Source organism: Schistocerca serialis, chromosome 4 (genome assembly GCF_023864345.2).
Source record: "Schistocerca serialis cubense isolate TAMUIC-IGC-003099 chromosome 4, iqSchSeri2.2, whole genome shotgun sequence".
In the NCBI taxonomy this organism is placed as follows: Eukaryota; Metazoa; Arthropoda; class Insecta; order Orthoptera; family Acrididae; genus Schistocerca; species Schistocerca serialis.
The window spans coordinates 548,746,713-548,767,751 of NC_064641.1; the positions used below are offsets into that span (position 1 = coordinate 548,746,713).

Below are 21,039 nucleotides of genomic sequence, written 5' to 3' on the forward strand. Positions count from 1 at the left end.
TAAGTTCATGCAGTTTTTTCTGTAGATACATTTGGCAGAGCTTATGCCTTCAATATTAAGCTGCATAATATGAACTAGGTGTTTCTTGTCTCTAGTTGGATGATCCTGAAAAGGACAGTTATTAGTTACATTTCCGGACATATTATATATCACCTATGACACTGTTGCTCATTTAGCAGCACCCAGAGGTCACATGTAGGGTAATTTAGGTTATAGCTACGGACATGAGCAACGTTCGACCCCTAGGTGACTAATCAGTACACTACCCTAAGGGAGTGTGGTACACCCACATATGACTTAGAATTAGGGGGAAACCCTATTGGGCACAAGAAAATTCCTTACACTCATACTTTTAATTTAATTAAAACAACAATGGCAAATGGTATCAAAAGGCCATGCCAGTTGCACTTTATCAAATCACAAATCATCGGTTCTTTGCTCACACTGAATGTGCAAACACACTTCCTAATATATTTCATAAGGGTACATACGGTGTAATTCTTTCATAGGCACTACTGCTAATGGCGCAACCCTCTGCTTTTGTCACTGTGGTGCCAAAAAAAAAAAAAAAAAAAAAAAAAGTAGCAGTCTGAACAAGGATATCAAGTACACTCATCCACAACTAGAACACATGCATAAAATCAGTATTCATGTTCTGCCATCTGCCATAGGAGTCTAAACCTCACTGTAGGACACACACACACACACACACACACACACACACACACACACACACACACAGAGAGAGAGAGAGAGAGAGAGAGAGAGAGAGAGAGAGAGAGAGAGAGAGAGACCCACGGCATGCTATTAGCCTCAAGGCAGACACAGAATAACAGCAATTCCATGTGACAACACCAGAACAACTGATGTGGGCTGCATTCCTTACTAGGATGTAACATCAGACACGGACAACAATGACTTGTTGATGATGCACAAGACCCACCACACGAAGTCGTTAATTAATTTGGTGTGTCTTCTGCCCAGGTGCTTCCACAGAATTTGTCTTGATCGCTGTACATGCAATAGCACCTCTTTTCACTATGAGACGATTTCTGTAACCAATAGTGAACACTCACCAGAACAGCAAGGCCAAGGAGCTCACAGTAACAGCATCGATGCAAACTGCATGCCACTCACAATTCCACTCACCGGAGCGTGTCTATGGTAAACTACCACGAACTATGGTGATAACAATACACTAAAACATTTAGTAGCAGATCTGTAGGGCGACACCAAACCAATTATCTCAACATAAGTGAACGGTCTCTGTTCAGTAAGTGGGTGTATGTCTTTGCTTCAACAACCCCGCACACTATTTAATATCCTCTGATCAAACCACCAATTCAACAAATTGTGTGGAAACCACAGGGTGAAAGCTGCAACAATGTGGTCATGGACACCAGCCATTAATACCTGCGTGGCAAGGCTACACATGAAGACAGCACTCGAATTCAGCCACACATACAAATTGGCCCACAAATATGACCAGCAACCACTCACCGGACTCCGTGCCCAAGATGCTTGGGCAAGTGCTCGCCTTACTCGCTGGGCAGACATCTCACACCATCCTCCTCACTTTGTTACCACTCACCAAAGTGCCGTGCCACAACACACCCCGTCCCCATCAACAACCTCGAGCAAAGATCTTAGTGGCCTCAAACCAAAGGGACATCACATGACAGATTCAGCTAGTGGTACCAGCAATTCGAAAGGTGATGCCAGCAACCCTGCCACGGTTCACCTTGCTAATGGTCGAAGTATGACCTCCAGCTGGCTCCCAACAAAATATGCTAATTATTATTACCAGAACGAAACAACAGTTTAAAGTTAATAGAGGAGAAGAGTCGTACAAATCACAACAATTTAAGTTTCCATAGAAACAAATATAGTTCACTGTTTTCAGTTAAACCTTGCCAAGACCATCACTTTTTTCAAATAGCACCTGTAGCTAGCTAGTGGCTCCACACTGTGCTATGAGACTGATTCCCATGACATGTGCACGTTCGCTAAACTGCAACAGTAGCCAAGAAAATCTGAAATTACTGAATCAAAATTTCTCATGTACAAAATGGACCACACTTTTGGATTCTGTCAGTTTTGTCTACTGGGAGAAAGTACTTGAGTGATTAGTCAGGATCACTTAATCCTGATTTCATATTGTCAACACTCTTAAAACTCAATCCCCACAAGGCCCATTACTTACCTTTTTACTCTGACAAGGGCTTTCAGCCAGCTCCTGCATTTTAAAAGCTGCAAGCAGCTCCCGAAATTTATTTTAACATTTAGCAATTCCAACAGAAATTCGATATTTCCACTGGGCATTTTCTGCTCACAATAACAGCATTCTTCTGGAAGGAGCTTCTTCCTGCCAGCACTGTTCAAAGTTCGTTTCCAACAGCTGCTAGAAAACCTGCCATCATGAGAAAATCATTCACCCTTAAGTCAGCACAGCAGAGCTGGACCACAACCCATATAGGACTGAGTAAAGCCTGACTCATCAACTCCTGGCTGGATAAAGCCCTCTTCCCCAGATACTGCAAATTGGCTCTAATATCCCCAGTAGCCAGAGGACAGGCACACAGATGTGCCAGGAAATGCAAAATTTGTTCTGTGAGCTTTCACTGTTAACTTGTAAAGGTCTTTTTTCCCTGCAGTCCCTTTTCATATTAAAGCAGTGCCACCTAAAAGTAGAATACTTGCCGAGGTAGCTGTGTTTCTCTTCCCAGCCATACCCCCACACCCGAGCACCACCCCTCCCTTCTGAAGCAGTATTACAACTCTGAAATTGTGCCAGAAAATTAGTTGAAGTTGAAAATACATAAGCCCTTTTACATTAAGCTTCTTTTTGGCATACCATTCTCTTGCATACTCAGTCATTTTTGTTTATTACTCATAGAATGTGCCTTTTGTTTCTGCAACATAGTAACAAGCTCACAAAAATCTAGACACTGAATAGTGCATGATGTGCACTATGGTTGTTGCCATTTTATTGCCAAGCATTGTAACATAGTCATTTTGTTGATTGTGTCACGAAATTAACTATGAATCGCATATTAAAATTTCTCTCCAGTGACAGACCTGATGTGATGACAATAATACAAATTTGAGGCTGAACATTGTTGACTCTGTGAATATTAGATATTGTAGCAATGTGACTACACTAGTAACAGTCAACCACTTAATGATTTGTAAATTTATTCAACATGAGAACACAGTAAAAGCAAAACTTCACAAAGCAGGGCATGAAAAAAAGGAAAAAAAGTCCAAGAAGACAGACAAGTCAAAGAGGAGAATACAAAACCAGCAATTGTGCTTTGCAGTGGTCAACACTTGCCACAACCCTAATTTTTTCAGTTGTTGTGTACAGGCTTCAAATGTTACAGGAGTAAATGATGCTACAGAAACACTACACACAGACTGTAAAACATTTTTACACCATGTTATTATTTCTGAATCCGTTGTATATCAGATCACAGTAAATTGGTTTTTAACTGTATCTACAACCATGGGATAAGATCTGATTTACAAAAGACTGTAACAAAATAGATTGTTAGCTTTATTGATGCCTGTGTCAATGATCAATAGCAGACAGGTTGTAAAAACTAACCATAAATCTGCATTCTGAAATAGGTGTAGACAGACAAACTTCTTTCTAATAGAAGGTTCATTGGAAGTTGGCTGAAAACACTTAAGATTATAATATTTAGTGAGATACTTGTTTTGTGTGTGTGTTTGGGGGGGGGGGGGGGGCGGGTTGTAAATTTGTTGTGGCAGAGGTTGTACTGTGTAGAATTTTGTTCTGTTGAACAGTCTACCATTAACATCAGTGTTCCTTTAAATAATTTTTTGCAAAATACTTTTTGCAGCCAAGAAGGAAAGTGCAATGGAGAGACAACTTAAGGAAGAAGAGAAAATATTGGAGAGTGTAGCAGAAAAAAAGGCTCTGATGGGTGTAGCAGAACTGGCAAAAGGCATTCAATATGAAGACCCAATAAAAACAAGGTAATACTTTAAAAAGATGTTGCACTGCTGTAGAGACATGTGTTTTCAATAATCTCACAGATCAGTTGGCAGCAGCACCATAGAATAGATGTTGAAATTTACCCTATTGGATCTTCTGTGGATTTAAGTATCCAGGGTGCTGTACAATCTGTTCTTTGTCAAGTATTTTTGCTAATATGGTATTTTTTAAGTACATTTTGATCGCAGACTATAGTTTTTCTGGAGTAAAAGAAAACTACTTGTCTATCCTACTATTTCGTCCTTTACCTGTATATTCCAGCAAAATGGCTCACTCATTCAGAAAAACTTAAAATTTTTCAACTAAATTGGAAACCAGTGGATACTTGTGATTAGTGACTGTTGAATATTCAAATGTAAGGGGCAGCAGTCAGTTGCAGAATCTGTAATTTATTGCAAATCTATATTTCAACTCTAACACAATCATCAACGGCACATTACCAGAAGAATCGTACAGGCATAATCATGTCAGAGCATAAACATGGTTAACTATGACTTGGTTATACCTGCATGACTCTTCTGGTAATGCACCAGTGATTATTATGTTATAATCTAAATCTAGATCTGCAAAAAATTATGAATTCTGTGACTGACTGCTGTCCTTCTTTACATTTAAAATTTGTTGCTTATTGCTGTGTCTTTCTGTTTGCTGGATTCCAGTTCTCACTGTAAGTGCAATATTTTGTGCTTCTATTGATGCTTAGCTCTCTGTTTTCTACCTTGTTAATGAAATCTTTGAATTGAAACTGGATGTTTTGTGGAAATGTCACACAGTAACTGTGTGCAAATAATTAACCATTTCAAATATGTTTTGCAAGTGGCAGACCACTAAGACAAATTTGTGAGTATTGATTGTTCTAACTCATCCGATATGAGAAATGTCATTGCTCTAATGGTTTTATATAGGCAAGTCTCATATTTTCTAGTTTGGTGATGGGTGAGGGTTGCTTATATTTGTACATGCATTTATTGATATATGCTGTTGTGCAAAAAGCATTTAAAAACTAAAGGAGGAAAAATTACACAAGTGTTCCAGGATTTCTTTAAGTGTATGTATCATTAAAGAGATCAATCAGAAACATAGATAGTAAGAAACAAAACTAAAGACATTCCAAATGTAATACCAGAAATTATGTAAAAAGTCAGTCAAGATATGAAAAATGGAAAGGTACTGGAGACTGTGATGTTTCAGCAGAACTGATTCAAGCTTGAGGCAGTGTAACACAAAGGGAACTTGCGAAAATGTTTACTAAATTTCCACAGAGGAAGACTGTTCCCCAAATTTGAAACAATACTGTAATTATTGTACTTCATAAGAAAGAATGTAGAGATTAAGAGATGTAAGCAGATTGCAGGCATGTGAAATGCAGTTCCCCAGAAGTGGGATAGGATTAACAAGGAGAGATAGGATGGAAAATGAAAGGGTAAGGGAAAAAATGAAGGAGAAACCCTTGCAGAACAGGATAGAAACATCAACTAAGATGGTGTGGGCACTTGAGAATGGAAAAAAAGAGGATTTCCAAGAAGCTACACGAAATGGAGAAGTGAAGGAAGTGACCAAGGGGAAGAGCAACAGAAAGGTGTGGAAGAGTATGTTAAAAAAATGAGGACTGGACCAGAGTGAGCTCAGAAAGATTGTGGGGAAACAGGTTTAGATGGTGAGGTTTATGTTCCAAACAGACCCAGCCAAGGGCTGGAAACTATTGAAGATGATGATGGTGATAGGAAAGAAAGAGAGAGAGAGATTTTTATTACAGAGACTATTCTTATACTGTCTGGATTCTGGATTTCATTATTTGTATGTTCTTGTGGTGGTATATCACAGAGTTACAGTACCTGAAGGTGCAATAAAAGATTTCACAGCTGACGCCCGAATTTCCGACAGTTTGAAAGTGACAACATAGTTATAACAAACTCTGTAATATACAAGATACTGAAATTATCACCAGCAACATGGGGGAAACAACATTGGATTGTTGTTGGAAAAGGAATACGCTAACTTTAGAGTGGATGTGGTATGATAGATCACCTGTAATCATGAAGAAGATTATAGACTGGAGCAATGGTTATGAGCACCACTTAGTGTGGGATTTATAGATTATGAATAAGTCTTTGCTCAGTTTCCACAAACTCTGTACTAACAGCCATTAAGAAACAAAGCATTGACTCCATTAATGTGAGTATACAGGAGAACATATATTTAAAATGCCATAGCTTCCATTAGACTTCATCAGAATAGTGACAAATTCAGAATTGAAAGAAGAGTCAGGAAAAGAGATTCTATGTTCCAAGTAGTTCTAGAGGACATTTTCAAATCCTTAGACATTGAAATAAAACAAAGCAACAAATGTCAGTAGAACACATCCAAACTACCTTAATTTTGTTAATGACATTTTACTGTTTTCCATTAATACAGATAAACTTCAACAACAAATAGATGGGTTTACTAGAGCAAGTTTAAAAGTGGGACTGAAAATCAAGGCTAAAATAATGTATAATCAACACATGAAAACACACTGAAAAGAAAAGAGTAAAAGTTAAAAATGACATCATAGAACCAGTTGAGTGGTTACTTACAATGGTAGGAATGGTGTTAAGAGAAAAGGAGTGTGGCAGGTGGGAAGAGTAAGACCTACAGGGAAAGGAGGCATGTGGAAGGTAGTGAAAGGCAGGAAAGGGGTAGGTAGGTAGCTGTCAGTGGCATTTGCAAAATGAGGACTGATGAAGGTGGTGATCATGAGAGAGAGAGAGAGAGAGAGAGAGGCAGAGGCAGAGGCAGTAGGGGTGGGAAGTGTGGGACAGCTGAGTACAACTTATGGACATGGGAAGAGTGTTGTAGAAAGAGTGAATGTAAGGATAAGTGTAAGTTAGTGGAAAAGAGTTTAGGGAAGTACAGAACAGGGAGACTGCAAGAATGGGGACTATACTGAAGGGATGGTTTCCAAGTTTATAGGAGCTAAGTGGGGGTTCCTAATGGGCCAAGTAATAAAGCTGCTGTTAAATTCATTGGTATTGTGGTGTTCAGCATGTTAGTAATTGGATGAGCAGCTTGAAGGATAGCCAAAAATTGGTGAGGGCCATTCCTGTGGACAGGCAGCTGATTAGTTAGTACCCCATATAGAATGCAGGACAGTAATGGGTGATGAGGTGATTCCATAATGTTGGAAAAGGGTTATCTTACCCCACTACTCTCTTGAACTTAATCTCAATTAACAACTCCTTCTTTTCATATTGTTTAGAATTTTAATATTTACTCGATTATTTATTAATTCAGTTATTTATTTGCCTCCATAAGCGAATAGTTAGCATCATGCCCTCAATATGGAAGGACCCTAGTTCGATCGCCATTACCTCCTTGGATTTTGTTACATAGGGAGGTGTGTAATGGAGTCCATTCAGTGCCAATGAGGCCTGGAAGGATTGGCTACATGCTGATCACATATCCCACAACCATAGATCGCTCTTTGTATTGCCTTGTAAGCAGCAGTTGACTGGTTGGAACATGCCTGTGACCTTAATCCATGAACAGTGTTTACATTACTATTTTCATTGCTACCCCCCCCCCCCTCTCTCTCTCTCTCTCATGTGTATCTTTGAATTTTTCATTCCTCACTTTTTTTTCCTTCGCTCCATACCTTAATTCAGTTATTCAAGCCACTTCCCATGCCTTCTTCTCCTTAAGGTGTCACTGTGTTCCGATCTGTCATCTCTGAACTGAAGATGGCACAGTGCTTACCATTACACTATTCCTGTGCTCTTTGACGCCTTCTTCTTCTTCATCTGTCTCCCCTTATCCTAACAAGAGTAGTTTCCTTTTAACCATAGGGTCTGACTGACCTGCCCCTATTTCCCACCTTCGGCAACAAATCCCCTCCCCCACCCCCTCCCCTCCCCAAAGAAGGAATATCTAAAATCCAAAAGCTAGGAGAAAAAGTTTCTTGCAGCAGTAGTAGTAGTAGTAGTAGTAGTAATAGTGGTGGTGGTGGTGGTGGGAATGTGCCTCCTATAGGCGAATTCTGGGCATCATTACATTTCCTTGTTATTTTTGCAGGTTTGCAATTTAATTTTCCACTTAATACAGTACATTCCATTTCATAAATCATATAGAACGGTAATTTCAGCAATACTTTTTTTGCTATGTTATTTATTGCTTTTATCTTGTATAATTACTTACAACTAATATTTTATGTGTCTTTTGTTTTATCAATGCCTTAACAGTTCTTTCAATAAAATTGTATACTCCATTAACAGTTACTTTCCATAAAGTGTGCTGTGTGTTTATTGGATAAAGTAGATGCTAAATTTGTGCAGTCAGGTCCCTTACTTTTTGAAAAGAATATTGTGTTCTACTTTGCAGTTGGAAACCACCACAGCATGTCTTAAGCATGTCAGAAGCGAGACACGAGCGTGTTCGCAAGAAATTGAGAATTCTAGTTGAAGGGGATGATGTACCACCACCCATAAAAAGCTTCAGAGCAATGAAATTTCCTCGTGGTGTTTTGGCAGGACTTGAAAAGAAGGGCATCATTAAACCAACTCCAATTCAGGTCCAAGGAATACCCACAGTGTGAGTGTTCATTTCTTTGGATCCAACTGAGGTAACATTTAAACACAACAAACAACTTCTCTCAGTTAAAGACAGTGTGACCTACTGTAAAGACATGTCACAAATGTTATACAGAGTGCAAATGATGTACATGGTCTCGTAAGTAAGAAAATTTTGATTTTACAGTAAAATTATAAAAATTCATCATTGTAAAATGTGAATATTTCAAGACACTATATTTTGTTAAAATTACACATTTTTCATCCTTTATAATTCTGCTACTTCAAAAACGGAGCATTTTACATGCACTGGATTTTAGAATGTGGGTTTGACCATATCTTTTGTACATGGATAGCAGTATTTTCACTTTGATGCCCCCTCTAGTAATTTTAATGATTTTCTCCACAAACTGGACTATTTTTGAGCAATGTAAGCCAGTGGAATCATGATGTAATTATATGTGGTGACTTTAACATTGATTTTGTCATCCAAAATAGAAACAAGGAGACTTTGCTCAGTCTTGTAAAATCTTATAATGTGCTTCAGTTGGTGAATGAACTCACCAGAAAAACACTTATGTATTTGAAACTTCCTGGTAGATTAAAACTGTGTGCCCGACCGAGACTCGAACTCGGGACCTTTGCCTTTCACGGGCAAGTGCTCTACCACCTGAGCTACCAAAGCACGACTCACGCCCGGTCCTCACAGCTTTACTTCTGTCAGTATCTTGTCTCCTACCTTCCAAACTTTACAGAAGCTTTCCTGCGAACCTTGCAGAACTAGCACTCCTGAAAAAAGGATACTGCGGAGACATGGCTTAGCCACAGCCTGGGGGATGTTTCCAGAATGAGATTTTCACTCTGCAGCGGAGTGTACGCGGATATGAAACTTCCTGGCAGATTAAAACTGTGTGCCCGACCGAGACTCGAACTCAGGACCTTTGCCTTTCACGGGCAAGTGCTCTACCATCTGAGATACCGAAGCACGACTCACGCCCGGTCCTCACAGCTTTACTTCAGGAAGTTTCATATCAGCGCACACTCTGCTGCAGAGTGAAAATCTCACTCTGGAAACATCCCCCAGGCTGTGGCTAAGCCATGTCTCCGCAGTATCCTTTCTTTCAGGAGTGCTAGTTTTGCAAGGTTCGCAGGAGGGCTTCTGTAAAGTTTGGAAGGTAGGAGACGAGATACTGGCAGAAGTAAAGCTGTGAGGACCAGGCATGAGTCGTGCTTCGGTAGCTCAGATGGTAGAGCACTTGCCCACGAAAGGCAAAGGTCCCGAGTTCGAGTCTCGGTCGGGCACACAGTTTTAATCTGCCAGGAAGTTTCATATCAGCACACACTCCGCTGCAGAGTGAAAATCTCATTCTGGAGACTTATTTATTTATTTACATTTTATTTGCAGGGAGCCATCACAATGGTGGCTTTTTCAAACATCAGAAATAATAGTATGACAATGATACATTTACAAAATGGGTTACATACTATGTTTGATGCATCTTATATCTATTTTATGCATTTATTACTTTACACCTCGTATTCTACTGGTTCATGTTACAGTCAGTGTCTTCAAATTCAGTGAATGAATATAAATATTATTCTGTCAGAAAAGATTTTAGTTTTGGTCAATATCATTCGCTGTACATGTTCTTTGAGAGCTTGGTAGTTCATTAAACCAAATAAAGCTAAATTGATATATGGAATTTGATCTCTTATTTTTAATTTTCTTTTCTGAAAATAGTTAACTTTTGTGTTGTGACCCTGTACATCACTGCACTTGATAAATTCCATTAGTTGGCTCATAAAAACGTAACTAATTGAAATGCTTATACATAATAATGTATTGTTAGGTATTTGTGCAGTACAGTCACTTCACAACAAGGATCTATAAGGCCTGTCACATGTGTCTTATGCTCCATTCTGCAACAGCAGTACCATTTTAAGTGGATGCCTGCTGCACAGCCACATAGTTCAATCCCATAATTAAGAAATAGCTAAATTTTTCCATAGTATCAAACAATGGAAAATCCCGGATGGAACATAACATTAGTATTGTTATGTATTGTTGTTCCATAGTATACTATTTTTAATGTTTGCCAAGGAGCTATCTTTGCGAGCTGGCTAATGAGGTGCAAGGCAGTACTTTTCCACTACAAAATTAATGTGGTTTGCATGCCACAAATTGTCATCAACAAATTTACAGCTCCCAGTTTGTTGCTGAGATGTTCTCCTTGAAGCCCTGATCATTCAAGTACCTTGTTACTTCTATTACACAACTAGTAGCAAAAGACTCTAACTCCTTACATTATCCACTATAGAGTAAGACTGAGATGTTATCTACACAACTTATTATATGGGAATTGATAGATTGTGTAATGTTTTCTGAGGTACACCTTATATTACAGTTTCACCAGTGGATTGAAAGTTTATAATTTTTTCATTCGGTGTCTATGTCACTTTGGTGCACTACTTAAAGTTAAACAGGTATGTGAGTAGAAGATTCGTGACTGGATCTCTGATACAATAAGACTTCAATTTTTTTAGAAGTAGCCTATGGTTTACTGTCTTGGATGCTTTTTTCAGGTCTAAAAATATACCTGCAGTCTGCATCCTCTGGTCTAACAGACAGTACACTGCATAGAAGAACCATGTAACTGCTGTGCCACACTTAGCTCTTTTTCAAAGGCCATGCTGAGAATCTGGAAGCAGTTCCTTTTTTGTGAAAAAGGCACTTAGCTAGGACGGGATAATACTTTCAAATATGTTACTGAAGGTGGAAATTAATTAAATTGGTCTGTAGGTGAAGACATTGTCCTTACATCCCTTTTTGTACAATGGTTTCACAGCATTCATTTTTAGAACAGATGAATACATATTTTCTCTATTGCTGCAATTAATCAGGCTGGTAAAACTTTTGAACTGCTCTGGATATGCTATACCATCTAGGTGGATTTTTTCTTTGGTATGTGTGTTGCCTTACAAACTTCCTGCTCATCTAGTTCCATAAATTCAAAGTCAGTACACTGAGTGAAGTGACTTGTGCCTGTGCATCTATAATATGTGTTGGTTGATTAATAGAGGTGAAATAATTATTAAAAATATTATAAGTAGTATTTAGGTTTTTCACAATGTGACTGTCATGTGTTATGCAGAGTGGGTGTGTATTCATATTCGTGGGACCTTTGCAGTACTTGGACAGTTAGTTCCCAAGATGTTTCGCTTGTGTTGTCAGACTGTTTCTATTGTGTTGCTGTTAATCTGCCTCCTTAGGTTAGCAATTTCAGGTTTATGAGTTTTCTTTGCCTGATTGTATTTTTCCTCAAAAATCTACAAGGAAATTTTTAACTGCTGTATTCTTAATAACATACAGTGTGTTCATAATTAAAGTTTCAGTTCCAAAACACTGTAGATAGAGAACCACTGCTCAGAATGACATCAAATTTGAACAGCATGTTATTGACACATGGGAACAACTTGGAACAAAAAAAGCAAACAAAAATTCCACCAATAGATGGTACTGTAAGCATCTTAGCATAAATGGGATTGACTATAAGTGACAGATGATTCACAATATAACGGCTGTGGTTTGAGTTGCATGTTACACCATCCATACTGTCCAATGTGCATGACAGCACAAGTTCAGGAGTCAACAGTTGTGGCACTGTTAGGTAGGTAAGACCATCCAACAAGGCAAGGTCATACCACATCAGATGGGAATAATTGGTTTTTAATTGTTCTGAGGCCAAAAACCACATAAAAAGCACAATGGCATCGGTTTTTAATTGTCCTGGGGCCAAAGACTACATAAAAAGCAAAATGACATTGGTTTCTAATTGTTGTTCCGTATGTTGTCCACTGTTTTCTGCCACAAGTTGAAATATAGAAACAGCACGTTCCACAACATATCGGAGTGTCTTGAGGGTCATGTTCAGAATGTGTTGCACTGCATGCCTTCAATTCAGCTACGATCATAGTTGGAGCACTGTACACAAACATTTTTCAGATGATCCCACAGCCATAGGTCACACGAATTAAGATCAGGATGACCAGGCTATAGGGAAACAATGCCTGATAAATCTAGCATTTCCAAAATGCCTGTGCAGCAACCGCTTCACTGGCTGTGCAATGTGCAGAGGGGAGAGCCTTCATACATAAAATGATCACACGCTATTGAAGGGTTAGAATGACATTGGTGGGCAAAAGACTCATAGCATTTACCAGTGACAGTACAAGTAACTGGATCCACAGGAGTCATCTCCTTGAAAAAATATGGCCCTGTGATAAAATATGTTGTCAACTGGCACCACGCAGTTACCTTTGCAGAATGTAGTAGCACTGGTTGATATGCATGTGGATTTTCCATTGCCTATATTGCATTTTGAAATAACCTTGGATATGTAAATGGGCTTTGTCTGCCCACGGAATGTTCCATGGTCATTCATTGTCCACTTCCATGGGGGCAAGAAATTCCAGAATGAACATTTGTCTTGCTGACATGTCCCAGGAAGCAACACCTGAACATGGATGATTTTGTATGGATAGCAATGCAAGGTGTTTCATAAGATTTTATGCACTGTGCTCTCAGGCGTGTCTAATGTTTGTGCAATTCTGCATTCATTGCATGTTTGCCAACCACCACTTAACCACTCCTGCAGTGCTGTGCCCATATCTTTGAAAGAAGAGTCAAGTGCTTTCGTCTCTCTGCCACATTGCACTTCAAAGGAATTTGTCTTTTTGAATTTTGTAATCATTTTTCCCAACCCTTAGCAGACATCAAACCAATACCTTTTTTCATACATCTGAGTGTCCAGGACTTGCACAGTGCTGCTGACACAAATTCACCATTCTTGTAAAAAGAATTGCCAGCAACACGCGATCCTTCATGTAGACAGTCATGTTGGGCGTCTTAATTCTTATTACATTATAATTCATGATAAATTCAAATTATAAGGGCATTTTTGGATAAGCCACTGCTTGACTTGCTTTTTAAAAGTATTCCCTGTCAATATCCTACCTTCACTTGGTACCAAGTTATTAAAAACAGCTCCTTTAAATATAGGGGCTTTCTGCTGTTAAAGTTAATCTTCTGTTAACCATATGAAGGTCTTTTCTATGCCTTGTTTCATAGTTGTGAATATCTATGTTTCCTTTTGTGATTTTAGTGTCTTCTTTCACTAGCATTATAGTTTCTAGTATGTACATGGCATAAACTGAGAGAATATTGTGTCTAAAGAATAGGGGTTTGCAAGAAGTTCCATGTTTTACTTTTGCTATGATCCTCAAAGCTCAATTCTGCAGTATGAAAACCCTTTTCACATTAGTTTGGCATGTCCCACCCCACAGTACTATTCCATAAGACAATAAATGGTACACTAATCCACAGTATACACTCCTTTGGGTTTCAGAATTAAGATATGGTGATGATCTTCGTAATACTTGTTGACTGGGTGTTATCTTTCATAGACATAATCAGCTTGCTGCTTCCATGAAAGTTGATCATCTATGCATAAACCCAAGAATGTGCAATCTGTACAGGCTTTTGGTAGATCTGTACAGGTTTTTGATAGAATTTCCCAATCACAGCATATTGTCTGTTTGGGCCACTTGGTTTAAAATGAATAATATTAGTTTTTTCTATATTTACATTTTGGTTGTCTCTTTCAAAGTGAGCTCCTATCTTTTCAGTAAAGTTATGTCTCTCTTCAACTAGGCTGGGCTCACTGTCTGAATAGCAGAAACCAGATGTATTGTCTGCATACATAGTGATCAATTGCTTATTGTCAAGAGAACTTGGGAAATCATTTACATAGCATATAAAGAGGACTGGACCTAAAATGGAGCCCTGAGGAACACCAGAATATATATTTCTAATACTTAACCTTCTTCTCTCCAGTATTCTTCCATTAGTGTATATAATCTCCGTGCACTGCTGCCTACCCTTTAAATATGTTTTTAAATGAGTTTTCCAAAGACACCACTCTTCGCAATTTCTGATAAGAGCACGTCATGATGTACTCTGTCAAAAGTCCTGAGAGGTCTAGGAATATTCTTGCTGCTTGGGATTTTTTATTTATTTTTTCAAATACATGATGGACAAATTGTACTGCTGCTGACGTGGTACTTCGACTTCTTCTGAAACCATGTGGGAAATCACTTAATATGTCAGCATTGTTGTAATGTTCCAGGATTTTTTCAGTATTATTTTCTCTATTAGTTTGCTGAAAGTTGAGATTAGGGCTGTGGTGTCACCGCCAGACACCACACTTGCTAGGTGGTAGCTTAAATCGGCCGCGGTCCATTTAGTACATGTCGGACCCGCGTGTCGCCACTGTGTGATCGCAGACCGAGCGCCACCACAAGGCAGGTCTCGAGATACGGAATAGCACTCGCCCCAGTTGTACGACGACTTTGCTAGCGACTACACTGACGAAGCCTTCTCTCATTTGCCGAGAGACAGTTAGAATAGCCTTCAGCTAAGTCCATGACTACGACCTAGCAAGGCGCCATTAGCCTTACATAGTTTGATAGTTATCATATGAAATGTCTCATCAAGAATGCTGTATTCACATCAAAGAATAAAAAATAAGTATTCGAGGAGCTGCATACTTTTCTTATGAGAATTCACTACTTATCCTGTTCCAGAATTCACGCCCGTCTGCCTTAGATAGCGTGCATTTCGGCCGCCTCTATCTATAAGGTGTTGGCACATTTACCAACACATCAAGGGCAATATGTCTGTAATTCCGTACATGCTTTATTTCCACTTTTTTGTGTATAGGTGAAACTATAGCCAGTTTCAACTTGTCAGAGAACACACCATCTTCAAGAACACAGTTTATTAGATCAACTAGTTGTTTCATTAATTCATGTTTGCATTTCTTCAATAGATATGGAGAAATTTCATCTAATCTTACTGACTTTTTTGTTTCTGAGGCTATCAATAAGCTGCAGAATGTCATAAGTGCTTACTGCCTGTAGTATACTGCAGTTCTGTTTGTTGGCTGGACTCAGATGTGTGCTGTACTGTAAAATGAGGCGAATCTGATCAAAAATGGCAGTTCTTTTTAAAAATTTCATCCATATCAGAATAAAAATTCAGTATGTTAATTTCACAACCTTGATAATGATATATTCGTGTATTACATTAATTTTTGTTTATAATTGTTGTTATTATTTTAAGTTAATTGTTGATCGGTTTCACCTCCTCAGTTGGGGCGAATCTGATCACCATTGTGTTTTGTATGCAAGAACAAAATCAGTAAGTAACACAACCAAAACAGCCTTGCTGTGCTGGTACAGCGAACGGCTGAAAGCAAGGGGAAACTACGGCCGTAATTTTTCCCGAGGGCATGCAGCTTTACTGTATAGTTAAATGATGATGGCGTGCTCTTGGGTAAAATATTCCGGTGGTAAAATAGTCCCCCATTCGGATCTCCGGGCGGGGACTACTCAGGAGGATGTCGTTATCAGGAGAAAGAAAACTGGTGTTCTATGGATTGGAGTGTGGAATGTCAGATCCCTTAATCAGGCAGGTAAGTTAGAAAATTTAAGGCATCAAGGGATCACCAATTTAGTATTGGAGGGCAGTGTGGAGGGTAAAAATCGTAGAGGGAGACCAAGAGATGAATACACTAAGCAAATTCAGAAGGATGATGGTTGCAGTAGGTACTGGGAGATGAAGAAGCTTGCACAGGATAGAGTAGTATGGAGAGCTGCATCAAACCAGTCTCTGGACTGAAGACCACAACAACAACAACAAGGTGTCATTAGAGATGCTTTCAGTTTTACCAATAAAAAAACCTGAACCTTTTTTCGTAGGAAATTTTACTACGGTTAAATCAGTTTCTTTTAAATTCAGCCAATCTTTATCCTTCTCCTTGTTCATTTCTTCATTTTCATTTGACTCATGCTGTTTTAGATCAGGGTTAGATGTTCTGGTTGCAGCCCCATCACTATCATTTTCATTGAAGTCTCTGATGGCAGTTCCTTTCCGTGGAGTTAATGCTAAATGCTTTGCTTGGCACGGCTTTCCTTTTGTTTCATTAGAGCGAACTTGTTTCAGTTGCATTTGGAAGGCTGCTGCTGCCCAAGAAACTTCTGATGAGCTGGTGCCATGTGCATTGTTATCAGTTGCTTCTGGAATCTGTGAAATGACTTTATCGGGACAGAAAGGAAAAAGTCCTGCTTTTCTGAATGCAGATATTACATTTGGATTGGATTTGATAGCTATATTTTCAAATGTTTTTTCAACAACGTAGGAAATTTTGGTTTCGGCAGCACTCCTCTAAACTTCCTTTTCCAATCATCTAGCACATTTCTGCAAGCAAGTTTTAAAGGTCTAAAAAAAGGCCACATCACATGGCTGACACAAATGAGTAGAATTACGTGGTAGAAGCACAAATTTAATGTCCTGTTCCTGGCACGGTTTAATCACGTTATATGGCAGATGACTCGAGAGATTGTTACCTATAATCACTTTATATCCCTCTAATTTCTGGGCAAAACATAAGACAATTTCAACAAACCATGATTCAAACATTCTTAGGTCAAACCAACAATTTCGATTTCTATTAGAAGCTGCACCAGTTATGCCCCCTTCAGTCCAAGTATCATAGAAGTGTTTTGCCGTATAAGCAATGTATGGTAGGAGGACTGAGCAGTTGGCAGCTGCTGCTATCATCGCGCTAATACTTCACTTAGAAACATTTCAGGATGTCTGATGCCTCGCTTTACTAATACTTTCATTTGTCTAAGATTGTCACAAAAGTTTGTTGCGTCATAGTTTATAATGTTGGAGGGACAGTCACCACCCAAGGTCACATAAAGGTTTTTAAAATAATCAGTCACTGTTTCTCAGGTAACTGCTGCCTTTGACCTCTTCACATTTTCGCTTACTCTAATCATTAGCTCTTTATTTCTTTTCAGAAAAGATTTTACCCACTCGTGCCCTGTTGATTGTCACAAAATCTTTTTTCAGTCCTCCCTGCTCGATTGAGATATGCCTGTGCAGTGTCCCTAACATCATTATTCCTCATAGGAAACTCCCATTTTGCACAACACAATAATCCTTCAACCAGGCTTTTTTCCTCACTTTTGGAACGCTGTTTGGCCGCCTCTTTTGTATTTGTACCTTCCTTGAGTTTGTCATTTAATGTGGTATATGGAACTGTGTATTGCTCTGAAGCGTCTTGGATACTTAATTTTCGTGATTTGACAGCTTTCATCGTATTTAGAAGAAATTCTGGTTTGTAGTTAGATTTCTGTGTTGGTCCCAGTATCCTTTGGTATACTCGCATGATCAGATTCACCCTATAAAAATGCAAATTTGTGATTAGGCCTGCGTAGTGACTAAGCAGTATTAGCAGTGAACAAAAAACAAAACTGTATCACTTAACACGTTTGTATGCAAGCAATAATTCTGCAACTTAGTAGTTACACTTCAGAAGTAACAGGCACCAGCAGAAGTTTCCGCACTGTTGTGTTGACTACACAAATGCAGCACAAGAATCGCACACCTACTGACAATGCAATTTGCTGGTTGCACGCATTCCAACACGCCATTGTTGTTGATAGATTAGTCAAGAATTCACGACAATTGTCAGCTGCAATGTAATTGTTAAAATGCTGTGCTCAGTTATCCAAACATGGGAAAACCAGTAAATGGTTGGATTGACACCACCTGATAGGATTCACCTCATTTTATGGTATATCCTGTTTCATATGGTATATCCTGTTTCAGAGAGACATTATTTTTGACAGTATCTATGAAGTAATTATTAGAAATATTGCTGAATAGAAGGGTATCAGAGATATCATCATTATTTACTGTTAATTTACATTATTAATTTTAGTTTCTGTTTCATTGTTTCTGATTTTATTTACATTTGACCAGCAAGTCTTCGAAACATTATCTGAACCTCGTATTTGTTGGCAGAAAGGTGACCGTTCATGACGTTTGTTGAGATGATGTGGTCATAATTTGTAATAACATGATCCATTGAACTACTATGTGTGTTAGCTCTTCTGGCAGGTGCTTGTTCAAGATCTTTAGCCCCAAAAGACAGGATACAATCTGTAAAATGTTTGCTTTCCTGACCATCTTGTAAAATGTTGATGTTCAGATCTCCCAGTATGACAACATTTACACTTCTACAACCTGCCATAAATTTTCTTAAAACTCCATCATGTGATTTCAGAAAAGCATCAGAATTTCACAGGGGGATCTATATACACCTATGGCATAGAAAGGCACAGTGCAAAATGTGAGTTTAAGAACTGCAATTTCGAAATATTTGTCATCACAGAAATTATTCCCCCATAGCACTTTTTCTATGGTGGTTATGAACTTACATTTTCTTGAATGGGTGGCAACACCAACACCTTTATTATGTGTTAAAAAAGTAGAACATAGCTAGGTTGTGGCCTTATAATCTGCAATACTGAATGTTGTCCACTGTTTTCTGGCGTTCTGTAACTATTACTACATGTGGCGATAGTCCTGTGATAAATGATTCAAAAGCGTCTATTTTGTTTCCCAAAACCTGTACATTATAATACAAAAGTGATAAATTATTCTCTGGCGGACTGAACTCTGTTTGAGGCACATATGAAACACATACACTTGTGTCTGGTGTTGCATTGGTGGAAGGTTTTATTGCCTTAAAGAACATTGCTCTTGTCCTGCCGATGTATTGTTTTACTGACCTGGAATTTCATGGATGTTTCTCCCAAGTATTCGTTAATTTTATCTTTGAGAGGGATGGCCTCTGTAGCACAACACTGTACATTCAGTTTGCTGTTAACTACTTCTTGGATCTGTGTTATAACTAAGTGCTCCCCTAGTCTGTTGAGATTTAAGCCATGGGATGTGTGGAATCTTCTTCCTACGCAGCTTAAGTTGACAGTGTACATTTTTGAATCTCGTACAAATGCATTTAGGACCTGTTTATTTGCACTTCACACCTCTTTATATACACACAACCAGATGGGCAAGTCAGGTCGATGTGGAACAGAGAAGACAACCATGTTTGAGCTTCTCAGCTCAAGTAGCCTTCATTTGTGTGAGATAACTAGGTCTTTCGTTTCACAAGAATGGAATGCTTTGAACATATATTTTCATAAAAGTGTGCAGTTAATTCTTTTCCATGACTGTGTAGTGCCTCGAGAATTTCGGTGTAAATTCTAGAGACACTTGGCTTTCCACTGTCTTGAACACCTGATATTTCAAGTACGAGGGTGAGAGAATGGAGATGTGTCTACCTCGCCCCTGGTTTCTGTGTGTGCAGGATGGATGTGTATCGGGAGAATACGGCAAAAGTGACGGTCGATCGGCGCACACAAGTGTTTGCAACGCGCACCTGAGAAGCTGTATTTCCAGTACAAGAAGCAAACACACTCTGTTACTTCACAGTGTAATGACAGTATTGTTGTGAACGAATGAATTATGTATTGAACTAAAGACACGTACATTTGACTTTCTGGTGTTGGACTTGCGAGAAGCAAGAACTGGTTTTATAGTTGTTATTAAACCAAACATAGTACAATTGTATCTGTTAGTTTCTAATGGTCCAAGATGGGGTTGACTCACAAGAGTTGAAAGCTTGTGTGAAACTTGTGAAGTTGTTTTATTGTGGAGATGAAAATATAACAGAGTTGAACAAAAGTATTCTGAGAGTATAGAATCATTTCAAGAGTAGAGAAGAAGTCCGTTTTGAAATTCCATTAACCAGCTGTAGCCTTCTGAGAAGAAGAGTTTGTGAAGATCGACACAGCCATCTGACCCGAGAAGAAGATCAGCTCCACACAATACGTGAGTCAACTGCGAGAGACGTGTGAGTTTTGCACCCCAGTTACACACTCTCTCTCCTGTCATCTGAAGACTGTCAGAACATGGCAACCTACATGACAGGACCCGAGTAAAACAGGAATTTAAAGACAGAAATGGAAAGAAGATATTATGCATCGCCATAGCAACCAAGCCTAACAACATACAAGAACTGCTTCCAGTAATCGTATTGATTCCAATGAACAAAGGGAAGAAAGTTGTGAGTGCAATGCTGTAAAAGACGTGAGAAAGTAATAGTGGAGAGAAATGGAGAGAAGACCTCAATTTTTCGAATAAGAAGGTCGGGTGTGGAGAGTAAGCAGTCTTCACACACGTACATCACGCCAATGCTGTAACCAGCCACCGATGTCGACTGCACCAGCTGCTACTCACCGGTGCTGACTCTGTGTCCACTCTCCGCCGTCGACACTGAAGCCAATGTCCGACGCTGCTGGTGCCAGTGCTGTCCACCCACACTGATTATACATCTGCGCACCAACGTAGCTTGAACTCTATGCCGGGTGAGCGAAAAACAATAATTGTTTGGTGAAGTTGAAGGAACTGTGCATGGTAAACTCTTAGTGTAGTTATTGTATTCAGTGATGAATTTTCTTTAGATGATTACTAGGTCCAAGATCCATAAAATTATG

The 21,039-nt window shown here is 39.0% G+C and overlaps 1 protein-coding gene across 2 annotated transcripts in view; it reads left to right on the forward strand.

Moving 5' to 3' along the window:
• The window catches only part of LOC126475273 (ATP-dependent RNA helicase abstrakt), a 148,125-nt gene that overhangs the window by 72,252 nt on the left and 54,834 nt on the right, over positions 1-21,039 (forward strand). For both annotated transcript variants that reach the window (XM_050103023.1, XM_050103022.1), the window contains exons 4-5: positions 3,867-4,002; positions 8,378-8,587. In XM_050103023.1, the coding sequence (XP_049958980.1) occupies positions 3,867-4,002; positions 8,378-8,587 (346 nt within the window). The remainder of the gene's footprint in view (positions 1-3,866; positions 4,003-8,377; positions 8,588-21,039) is intronic.